This window comes from Enoplosus armatus, chromosome 9, assembly GCF_043641665.1.
Source record: "Enoplosus armatus isolate fEnoArm2 chromosome 9, fEnoArm2.hap1, whole genome shotgun sequence".
Lineage (NCBI taxonomy): Eukaryota > Metazoa > Chordata > Actinopteri > Centrarchiformes > Enoplosidae > Enoplosus > Enoplosus armatus.
This window is the reverse complement of record NC_092188.1, coordinates 25,201,975-25,213,992: the sequence shown is the minus strand read 5'-3', so window position 1 is coordinate 25,213,992 and position 12,018 is coordinate 25,201,975. Positions and strand designations below refer to the sequence as shown.

The 12,018-nt window shown below is 44.1% G+C and overlaps 1 protein-coding gene across 3 annotated transcripts in view; it reads left to right on the top strand.

Moving 5' to 3' along the window:
- The window catches only part of hace1 (HECT domain and ankyrin repeat containing E3 ubiquitin protein ligase 1), a 31,703-nt gene extending 19,981 nt beyond the window's left edge, over positions 1–11,722 (top strand). For all 3 annotated transcript variants that reach the window (XM_070911780.1, XM_070911782.1, XM_070911781.1), the window contains 12 exons: positions 220–288; positions 459–546; positions 2,289–2,400; positions 3,220–3,317; positions 3,461–3,548; positions 3,653–3,802; positions 6,233–6,429; positions 8,030–8,161; positions 8,693–8,791; positions 10,074–10,144; positions 10,227–10,340; positions 11,216–11,722. In XM_070911780.1, the coding sequence (XP_070767881.1) occupies positions 220–288; positions 459–546; positions 2,289–2,400; positions 3,220–3,317; positions 3,461–3,548; positions 3,653–3,802; positions 6,233–6,429; positions 8,030–8,161; positions 8,693–8,791; positions 10,074–10,144; positions 10,227–10,340; positions 11,216–11,318 (1,321 nt within the window). In that variant the 3' untranslated portion in view covers positions 11,319–11,722. The remainder of the gene's footprint in view (positions 1–219; positions 289–458; positions 547–2,288; positions 2,401–3,219; positions 3,318–3,460; positions 3,549–3,652; positions 3,803–6,232; positions 6,430–8,029; positions 8,162–8,692; positions 8,792–10,073; positions 10,145–10,226; positions 10,341–11,215) is intronic.
- The last annotated feature ends 296 nt before the right edge of the window (positions 11,723–12,018 follow it).

Genomic DNA, 12,018 nt, shown 5'->3' with positions numbered 1-12,018 from the left:
ATAGAGGCCTGTTATTGACATGCCTGCTGAAAAATGAGCTGTCCGTCTGAACCTTTTTTGTTTCCACCCTGCTTACCATCAGCAGTCTCCTGTTACGGCACCAGCATCATTTTCAGAGAGGAATCTGCGATCTAATTGTAAAACCGATGCCGTGGCTGAGAAGCTGCTGCTGTCTGTCCCGTTTCGATTCTCACTCCGTCTTTCTCTTTCCTCTCCCAGAATGACGTCCCCTCGCTTCATCGAGTTTGTCTGCAAGCATGACGAGGTGCTCAAGTGTTTTGTAACCAGGTGAGTCAATGTGGCCCTCTGCCATACTTCAGCCTCCTCGCAGAGGCTGGGTATTGATGTGCCAACTTTTTTTCCTCTTAATTGACTTCCACTTGAGTTTCTTTGTTCTCTCACTTCCCTCTGTCTTGTTTCTCTCTCTGTTCATCCCTCTGGCACCCTCCTTTTACCAGGAATCCAAAGATCATCTTTAACCACTTCCACTTCCTCCTGGAGTGTCCGGAGCTGATGTCACGCTTCATGCATATTATCAAGGGCCAGGTGAGACATGATGAATTGTTTTATTTATGTTTTTCAAGGGGACTTCATATGGAAGCTAAATTCAGTCTGTCAGAAAATATTCAACTGTTCTTGAACAGTTGTATTCAGTCAGAAAGTGTACACACAAGTCAACCTTTTGAGGAGCTATTTTGCTTTTCCTTATTTTCTGTCACATACCTAGTGTCACAATGTTGGATATTCCTAGTAAATGTTACCAAAGCTGCCAAATGATGAGGAAAACTTATGTAATAGTAATCCCCTGTGAGCCCAAAGCTCCGTCTTCAGACTGCTCTGAACGCTCCCTTCGCTTGTCGTGTCTTACTTCCGTGAGACGTATTACGTAATCATACCTTAGGGATGGCCACGAAGTAGGCTGCAAGGGGCTGTCCAATCAGAAGAAAGTGGGCTGTTAGGGAGGCGGGCCTTGAAGAGACAGGAGCTCAAACGGCTTGTGTCAGACAGAGGGTGAACCGAGGGGCCGCGTGAAGGGCCACAATAAGATGAAGAAGCACTTATTTGATCTGTGAATCATGCAAAGCTGCTCTAGTGGAGTCCCAGAATAAAGATGTAGAGCTGGACATGAGCAGAATACCTCCTCTTTAATGTTCGTTTATTTTGTATGTTTATGTAGAAAGCAAAGGCCAGTGACATATCGTAAAGTAATGAAATCTTTATCTGCCTTAAGAATCCAGTGTCGGCACGCATGCTGACGCATCAGTGATAAGCTAATGAAATGCACTAGCTGGTATATCAACATCTTTTCACAAGCTTACTGCTGGTTGTCTTTGTGGACCACGCAGTCGGATCCCTTTGGGGCAGGCTTCACTGGTCCAGTCAATATCTGTAGGTAGCTCAGGTCAAAAGTGGAATGTGGTATTCCTGAATTATGAGTCCATATGTGTCCATCTTATTTTCAGCTCTTCCCTCTGCATGGCGACCCTTATTTTTTATTAAAGTTCCCCACTTAGGCGTGCCCTGTCAAATAATGAAAGAATCAGCATCTGATTCAGCGTTTATTCGCTCCCAAACTGAATGAAATGCACAGCATTTCTCCCGCCAGCCTACGCCGCTTGATTTGTCTCTCTCGTATGCACTGGGACTCCAAAAGTATTTACCTTATTCTTCATTTTCTACTTTGACAAGTAGCTCTGTGTCTTTATGTTTGTGTCTTCAGGGACTTTTATTATGGAAAGTGACTTTGAAAGTCCCCTGTCTTCACTCCAGGATCATTTAACAGCGTTACAACCATGACGATAACACTTGTCTTAAGTTCCATTTATACGGCTTCATAAATTTTAAGTGCGGCTCTGAGTTGTGTGCTGTTCACTCACTCTTCAGTATTCATATTTGAGCTGCAGCATTCGAGCCTCGTTACCCATGGATTATGGCTCGCCTGGGAGTAGGCCCTTGTTTTAATTACAGACTTTAACCTGGTGAATTTGATTTCATCTCCTGATTCCTCACTCGGTACGCCCCGCAGCCCCAGGGGGAAAAGCCTTTCTCTCTTCTCCACGTTCATCCTTCACTGTACCTCCAACGCTTAGAGAACAAAGGCATATATTATGCAAATAGACCCCAGCCTCATCTCTGTATTACAGACGAGTATTTCAGCTCTGAAGGCTTTCTTAGCCGTCGGTTGAGACGGAAAAATCCACAGTCTGAGAGTTGAAAGCACAGTGAAGTGGTAATTAGTTTAGGAAAGTGCTGTGCAGTTTCAGATGAAGTCTTGTTTCCCCCCTCAGCCCTTCAAGGATCGCTGTGAGTGGTTCTATGAGCATCTGCTGGCCGGCCAGCCAGACTCAGACATGGTTCATCGTCCGGTCAATGAGAACGACATCCTGCTCATCCACAGAGGTACAGAATGTCCTCACTACCATACACTTCCACTGTTCTTGTATTTTACACTCCAGTGTAATGTTGCCTGGCTTCACACGCAATGAGTTTCTGAAGGTGAATATGTGCAAGCTGTCATTTTAGGACCACATGAATGCCAAAACAGACACCAGAATTCCTCACTGAAAGTCTAATTCATTTTATTTGCAGCTGCTTCATGCAGGTTGAGGCATGTTCTGTTTTAGGCACTGCATTAGGGGCTATGGGGGCTGTGTTAGTGTGGGTGTGTTTTTACACAGTGAGATGATGAAACGTGATCAAGAAAGGCCGGTTTAATAAAGCCATGAGTTTGAGGGCTTCTAACTCTATGAGACATCTCATAGTACATTGTCGAATTTTTGACTTTGTTTTCAGAATTCTGACTTTGTTCTAGAATTCGGATGTTATTCTAGAATGCTGACTTTGTTCTAGAATGCTGACTTTGTTCTAGAATTCTGACCTCCTTCTCAGACTTCTGATTTTGTTCTAGAATTCAATGCTGACTTTGTTCTAGAATCCTGACTTTGTTCTAGAATGCTGACTTTATTCCAGATTGCAGACTGCATTCTCCGATTTCTGACTTTATTCTAGAACGCTGACTTTGTTCTAGAATTCTGACATTATTCTGGAATTCTGACTTCATTGTCAGAATTTTGCCTTTGACAGAACCAGACTCTAGGTGGGCGGCCATCTGCTTTGACCGCATTGAGCTTTAACCCTGATCACCATATTTCCCATCTTTTCTCTTTTAAAGTCACAGTTATACAGTACACTAATTCTGTGTGTCTGTCTCCCTAACAGACTCCATATTCAGGAGTAGCTGTGAGATGGTTTCCAAGTCCACCAACGAGAAACTAAAACAGGGCATCGCTGTTCGCTTCCATGGCGAGGAGGGGATGGTGGGTTTCTAAATTCATACACTCACTGCATGAGTTCTCAGTAATACAACTCTCAGCTGACGAATCAGCAGTACTCCAGTCCCATGACTCAAAGCAGTGGGTTGAGTTGTGGTTTGTGTTGACCTTTTTTATGTGTGTTTCAGGGCCAGGGTGTGGTTCGGGAGTGGTTTGACATCCTGTCCAATGAGATCATCAACCCAGACTATGCTCTGTTCACTCAGTCAGCTGATGGTACATGGCTATTTCCTGACTCTGACAACATTCAGTGTGACAAGCAGAACATAATCATGTAGAATGAAGGTGTGTGTTTGTTTGTGTGTGTGTGTGATCTACAGGTACCACTTTTCAGCCCAACAGTAACTCCTCAGTGAATCCAGACCACCTGAACTACTTTCGGTTCGCAGGTCAGATCCTGGGTCTGGCTCTCTACCACCGACAGCTGGTTAACATCTACTTCACCCGCTCCTTCTACAAACACATACTGGGTAAAGAACACAGACATATGTGCCGATAAGGGTCAGGTTGATATATACGAGGCCGTCAGTGTTTAGTTCTCGATGCCCGACAAAGATCTGTTAGATCTGTTATCAATTAAGATTCCTGGGAGCTGTTAGTGTGTGGTCATCCATGTTTAAGCCTTTACATTTGTCTGACGCAGTTTACATCAAAAATCAGCTCAACTCAGTCAAACTGGAACGGGCATGCGTCTCACACACACACACAGCTGGAATAAGCATGACTTATTCTTTCCTGTGATAGTGGAATCACATTCGAAATTTTATCAGAAAGACCCTCCGCCTCACATCAGATCTTGCCTCAAAACCTGTGTTGAAAAGCTGTTGACATGCAGACAAAAACCAGATCATTTGAAATTGTTTAAAACTTTTTTTTTTTATGAAAACTGTTCTTCAACAGTGGCCTATGGGCATACAGAACGTACCCAGTTCAAGTCGGGCCTTTGTTGCATGTCATCCCTCCTCTCTCTCTCTCTCTCTCTCTCTCTCTCTCTCTCTCTCTCTCTCTCTCTCTCTCTCTCTCTCTCCCCCTCTCCCTCTCCCTTTATTGCCTGTCAGGTCTCTACTGTCTTGACTGTAATGGTTCACGCACATCAGTTTCTTGAAGTCAGGTGCATAGGAGGGAACGTCCAGAGGCAAGAGAAGAGAGAACTCCCGCACACTGTCCTTTAACTTGCATTAAACTTTATTAGAGATACAAATCTATAAATTGTGACAAGGGAGACAGCAGAGTCAGTCTGAACTACTATAGGGCAACCTGGGGGAGTCACTCATGATTTATGTATCTTAGGAAAGGATTAGAAGACAAGGCGAATGGGATGTTGACTGCATTAAAAAAATCGAATTCAGACTTGAAGATCCAACCCTCATGTTTAGCCTCTTCCAAATAGGAAGAATTAATCGTATTGGGTTCAGTTTCTTAAAAGATTTCTCATGCTATAGTTGGGAGAGGATTCCAGCTTGATGTTTATCCAAGTCAGCAGGTTTTATTAGCACGTCTTTAGAATTCATTGGCTCTAATAGCCAATGCTATTCTTTCTTTACGGGTCAAGTTCTGGGAGACATGAGGAGGCTGAGCGCTTTTCATTATGTCATGTTCTACTATCCGACAAAAAGTGTCATTGGAAGCATGAGACACACTGGGGCAAAACCTGCTCGTAGGCCTAACGGGTAAAGGAGGAGTTCTGATTGCAGCCTCGTCGTTCTGGGAAAAAGAAGTGTTTCGGCTTTATCTGTCCAAAACACAATAAAAGCATTGATGCCTCTTCTCGGGACAAATGACAGGCCCTCAGACAAAAGACTCATTTGGTCGTTAGTCAGTTCTGTAGACCAAGGACGCTGTCCCGTTCTTGTGTGATCGCCTCCCTGGCTTGCATTTCTTTTTTCGGCCATGGTACCCTCTGCGTTGTTCTCGGGGAATGCTGACTGGAGTCGCTGTCAGGTGGAAGGTCCTCTCCCTCTCTGTTGGTGAGGTGCGGCTGCAGGCAGGCGCTCTTGGCCGGTTTGGATGTAGCGCGTTCTTTATTATCCCAGGTGTAAACCTCTTGTCTTTTGCAATCCTTCTTCAGTTTGGTCATTTGTAATCTCTCTGCGATGATGCACAGAATCTTTTATGGAGCAATCGATGGAAGCAAAGTCTGTGCCAGCCTTCTGTTTCAGAGTCTGTTCTTGTGATCGAATTTCTTTTCGCAGTTCAGATGCTTCAGGGGACACACGCTCAATGATTAGTAACATGAGGTCCAAAGAGCATTTGTTCAAAATGTCTCCCTGTCTTTTAACAGCGTCTTCATTAGATCTACCTATGGTCTGGGCCTTTTGGATGTGTAGGCCTCTGGGGATTCTCTACTGTCCAAACACAGGCAAAATGCCTGGAAAAGCACAGTATATCATTGCGATTCAGTTATATGCCTATGCCTAAGACATGTAGTGGCCGCGCTTTAAGCCTTGGAGAGAGAACGCTGCGAAAACAGTCAAGGGTTCAAAGCGTGCTATGTTGGATAAGATTGATCATTTTTGTTAGGCATTATTGTCGACTTGATGGTAGCCCGACGTGATTCGAGTGATGTTTTGATCGTATTCCAGATAAGTATGTCACTACGCATAGCAGTATTATCATCAATATGATGTCACTTTTTTTTTGTTAGATATTTGTATTTGTTATATGATGATTTAGTGACCCATTCATTTAAAAGATTTTCCACACTAACATTAAGAACTGGGGGAAATGGAAATGACAAGCCCTAGCGAATATGAAAGTTAACATTTTGTGTTAATTACTACGTTTGTAAAGAAATATATATATAATGATTATAATTATTATATGTTTAGTAAAAAGTAATAAAATATAATATCCTGGACTTTCTGTACTACATTTAATGTACGTGTGTCTGTGTTCTCCAGGTATCCCAGTGAACTACCAGGACGTGTCATCCATAGATCCAGAGTATGCCAAGAACCTGCAGTGGATCTTGGACAACGACATCAGTGATCTGGGTCTGGAGCTCACCTTCTCTGTGGAGACGGACGTGTTCGGGGCGATGGAGGAAGTGCCACTCAAACCTGGAGGGACCGCCACTCTAGTCACCCAGGACAACAAGGTCGGTCCCACAAACACAGTCAGAGGCATGATGTCACCCACTGTCAACATAACTTATTTGTTTGGTTAAAGGTCAAAGCTGTTTGGTGGTAACACTTGACATGTTTTTTCTGATCATTACTTAATAAAGTTTCCTGGGAAAAAAAAATCTAATTTGATACCTATTATAGGTAAAATAGAGACTCAAACTCAAGAAAGAAAAAGAAAAAAATCAAGAGGACATTTCCTCTTATGAAACGGTCACAAAGCAAAAATAAAAAGTGTTGGCAGCTGCTGCTCTAGAAGTCTAAATAAGTTGGTTTCCATAGCTGAACATGTGATTATTAGTAGAATTTCGACACATTTGTGCTGTAAGAAAAAAATTTTCAGAATCAGATTTTTTTCTCCATAACCTGATTTCTCTGAGTAAGCTAGTGTCTTGTCTGCATGTACTGATGGTTTAATGCTTAGATAGAGGAACAAAAGTTATAATAAGTTTCTTAATGTAAGATGTAAGAAAATGTTGTGGTAAACAGTCTCACTTACGAACACGGTACAGCTAAATCTCATTCACCCATTCCCTCACACATTCACACACCGATGGCAACCGAGCTGCCATGCAAGGTGGTTCAGGGTCTCAAGGACACTTGGACCCGACTGATGTAACTCACTATGCATATAATCTCTATTTCCATCCATTTCTATGCGTCTATAAACTCTCAGATTATACAAAATAAGATTGAAAAATGTTGTTTTTTTTGGTACAGATTAGACAAAGAAGATAACAACATATTAGTGAGCAGTAGAGGTGTAGGTAGGTGGATTTTGTTACCTTCAGACAGAGCCAGGCTTTCCAGCTGTTATGCTAAGCTAAGCTAAGCTAGGCTGCTGGCTCCAACTTCATATTTACCGCACAGACACGAGAGTAGCATTGATCTTCTCTTAAATCTCAGCAAGAAAACTTCCCAAAATGTCGAACTATCTTTTAAAAGTTGCCAGTGAGGTTAAGCATTGAGCAGCAGGTCAACTGTATAAATACTTAACAAGCAAGACACCGTATTATACAATATATTTACAGGTGTGCAAATGCTAGGCTTTTTAAAAGGCACTCAAATTGTGTTTGATCCAAAACATACTCTTTATTGTGACATTTAAGCCTCGAATCATCTAACTACCCCTTGGTCTTTTGCTGAATTCTTTTTCTTTTTAAATTGAAGCCCTTTTGATTTGATCCGTTCAATGTCTGACGAGAGCCTTGGACATTGAGCCGTAGTTAGACTTTAGTTTTGAGTGTTTCTTGCGGTGTCATGCTGCAGCAGTGCGGTCGAAGGTGGCGTTAATGAATGGCCCGAGTTCCTCTCTCTAGTACATTCATCCATAGTCGGTCTCCTATGAGCGATTGATCTCCCTCCTCCAGTTTATTGCCTGGAAGAGTCCTAATTAGAGGGTGCAGTACTGCAGTGTACCTGCAGATGGCACTGTCTTGTCAAGCAGAGAACAGTCTTAACGGGAGCAGGGAGAATAACTATGTATGAGCTCTGTCTCTTTTTCTTGTCCATCAGTATTTCTTGAGGACTTTGATGTGTGTGTGTGTGTGTGTGTGTGTGTGTGTGTCCTCTCAGGCCGAATACGTCCAGCTGGTGACGGAGCTGAGGATGACGCGAGCCATCCAGCCTCAGATAAATGCCTTCCTGCGAGGATTCCACACCTTCATCCCCCCCTCACTCATCCAGCTTTTCGACGAATATGAATTGGTTAGTCGTCCTCCTCCGACCTCCCCATCTTTCCCCTACTTACCCTCCTCCTCCTCCTCTCATCCATCGCCTTTTACAGTTGGTATTCTCCTTGTTCCCCTCCGCCTGCCTGTCTGCTCAGCTCTGATGCAGGATTGATTAGCCATGTCTGGGGGGGGGGGGTCAGGGAGGAGGTCACCTTGAAGCCCCTCCCTCTTCTCATACTTAATTAGAGGGTTTTTTTTCTGTGTGTGTTGGCAGATTTCATGTCCTCGCTCTCTTGTGAGGATCAATAGTGTAGCACGATGATTATCCCAGCCCGGGTTTGTTGGACATGCCTCGGTCATGCTGTCATTGCAGGGAAACTGACAACAGAACAGCCTGACTTTCGTGTTTCCCTCTCAGGCTGATCCGCTGCTGTCAGCAGTGTGAATGTACATAGAGTTTATTATGTGAACGTGCCAGAGGTGGACAGTATACGGGATTTCTGCCGTTAGTCATTTGAAAATGTGTTTTTCTCTGTTGTTTTGCTTCACGCTGCGTGTGCTGCAGGAGCTCCTGCTGTCAGGGATGCCGGAGATCGATGTGCAGGACTGGTGCAGGAACACTGAGTACACCAGTGGCTACGACCCTCAGGAGCCAGTCATCCAGGTGGGCTCTTCTTCCTCTACCAGCTGACATGGACTGAATCCTTTAAGACCGAGCAGTTACGTTTCGCTTCAATCTTTCTCGCGACGCTGATGTTTAGTAGTTAGCTTGTCCAAACCGTAGACTGTATATGAAGAAAAAAGATGAAAATGAAAAAAGATGGCCAACGCGTCTCCACCACAGACTGTATATAAACATGGCTGACACGTCTCCACCACAGACTGTATAAAAAAAATGGCCGACGCGTCTCCACAACAAACTGTATATAAACATGGCTGACACGTCTCCACAACAGACTGTATAAAAAAGATGGCCGACGCGTCTCCACAACAGACTGTATATAAACATGGCCGACGCGTCTCCGCAACAGACTGTATATAAACATGGCCGACGCGTCTCCGCTACAGACTGTATAAAAAAAATTTGTTTTGGCTTCACTTTTGGGGAGCTGTCATGTCGTCCATCTTTATATACAGTCTGTGGTCCAAAAAGGAACAGGTTGTTACATTTTCATTGCATTTATAGATTAGTTTGAAAATAATCCAAGGATGGCAACATTTACCAAAAAATGCAGGAGCATCATTATTTTCAGTGATGATAAAGGTTTTTTAAACGTCAGCCTATAAAGACCAGTTGACCGATACTTTCCCGGATAGTTCTGCACCACAAGAGCGTAATTATTTATGCCATAGGTGTCTCGTCAAACTGTTTTCAGTGCAGGTTGCGTTCCCAGAGTCTGACAGCAGGTAAAACATGAGGTCCCGTCCTCAGTCTTTACCCCTGCGTACAGAGTGAGAGCCAGATGCGCCCGCCCGTTGGATCTTCACCTCTTAATACGTGACATTTTGCGTGAGATTTTATTCATCAGCTGTGAATTCTAAAATGTGCCTGAAACCTGGACAGAAACCCAGGCAGGTGCCTCTTCAACCTCCTTTTTTTTTTTTTTTTTTTCTCATCCTCCTTCATGCTTTCATTTTTTTTGGGCTCACCTCAAAGTGAATGAAGGGAATGTGATATTTCAGCTCAGCTCTTTGAACATTTGCATCATTTTACATTTTTCGGTACATAGCAAAGGAGGGCAGTGCGTTCGGTGATGGGATTAAATATTCCAGACTTCCCGAGTTCAAAATAACTGATTTCCCTAGAAAGGTGATGAGGAGGATGAGCGATACTCGGCGCCAGCACCGGTTTCAGTAGAACTGTGTTCGTGTCACTTCGACTTCTTTGCGGACCAACAGCTCTTCCCGTTAGCTGTCAGCTAAATCGCTCTGCATGTTTTTCGCAGTGGTTCTGGGAGGTGGTGAAGAGCCTGACCCAGGAGGAACGAGTTCTTCTGCTCCAGTTTGTCACGGGAAGGTTTGTCCGCTGGATATTCCATTCTGGTTCTCGATGCAGAAAAATGTATGTCTGTTTTAATCAAGCGTCCGTCTCTTATCAGTTCCAGGGTCCCTCACGGTGGCTTTGCCTACCTGATGGGTGGCAGCGGTTTACAGAAGTTCACTGTTGCTGCGGTGCCATACACCTCCAACCTGCTGCCTACCTCTAGTACCTGGTAAGTACTTCTTCATCCAAAAGGACTCAAGGCCAGACCCTTGTTTATTCTATTATCCTTGACTTGTCATGGTCTCGCGGGTGTCAGATTTCCCATCCATTTAAACCAGAGTAGATATTTCTTTCTAAGTTTCTTCTTCTTCTTTAACAAATATCACTTTTTTTTCCTTTTTTTTTTGCATGTTCGGCTGACCTGCTGTAGTTTAGACCACAGCAGCAGTTGTTTTCTGTTCCTATCAACTTTTCTAAACCCAGAGGAGTGTGCCGAGTGGTTCGAGACAGCAGCGTGAAGAATATAGAATGAGCGCCGTGTCTCTGAACCTCAGTCTTGACTCGATCTCGCAGTCGGACTTCTCTCTCAGACTTCAACTTAAATGGCCTCGCGGCCCTGGTACTGCGTTGGCAAGGATGCTCAACAGCCCTGCCAAAGTAGTAGTTCAATTCTTCTACTGGAGGAAGCTAAGCATTCTAATGACCCCCTCCCCCCTCCCCTCAAGCCTTTTAAAGATTAAGCAAAGAATAAACCGACATACAGACCCAGTACAAGTCAGCCATAACTGAGGGGCGTTTGACAAATATGACTAAGCACTAGAGGGCAGTGTGTCTCTTTGCGTTGCGGTCGGCACTGGGTAGCGGCGTCCTCGTCCACTGGAGGCACAGCTTGAGAACGGGGGAGAGGCCTCTGCATGGCAGAGTGTGCAACAGGTAATTCATATCGCTGCAGGTCTTTCTTTTGGATAGAGATGAGGCATCAGCACTCCTCCAGCGGGCAAAGATATGAGCCGCCATGAGCACAGTGCTTCCACCGGGTTGTTCCACGTCTACACCACCTCCCCCGTATATATATATTTTTTCTTCTCTTTCTCCTCTCTGCAGTATCAACATGCTGAAACTCCCAGAATACCCGAGCCAGGAGGTCCTGAGAGACCGGCTGCTGGTAGCGCTGCATTGTGGGAGCTACGGGTACACAATGGCGTAAAACAGCGTGTCGCTTCCTGCTGCTGTGAGGGTCCGCAGACTCCGCAGACACTCGTTTTTGTAGTCGGGCGCTGCTTTTGGTGAACCGAACGGGGGGGGAAATCCAGATTCTTATTAATGAGCTGCTGGAGAGGCACAACAGACTGAGACCTGTGCCAGAACTTCTATATTTTTCATTTTATTTTATTTTTTTTGTGGATCGAAGCTGGTATCGGCTCATTTATGCAAATAATCATTTCATATCTTTTCATGCATTTATTTAAGACCCCCCCCCCCCCAAAAAAAAAAAACAGCATTTATACCGCAAACTTGAAACACAGGATAATAATCACAATAAAACATATTCATGCAAGTTTACTGAATGTCAAAATATCAATTCTGTTTCTAAGGAGCTTGTCCGTATGGAACCAGCGTGGGATCGATCAGCTTCAGACGTGTAATCAATCAAACTGCGTCATGTCTGTATCACAGGTTCACGGTGCGGGTGTCTTTTTTAAAGGGCCAGCATTAGGCCCACATACCAGCCAACTGGTATAACAGGACAAATTTAGTTTTTGCCTCAGTTCTTTTTTTTTTCCTTTGATTTTTTTTGTGTCCATCTCCCTTTTTTTCTTTTTCTCTCTGAACTACCAAAACCGCTCACAGTCAGGACTGGGTATCATCATCAGCGCTATCTTTTATTTTTGCCAAACGTCTCACAT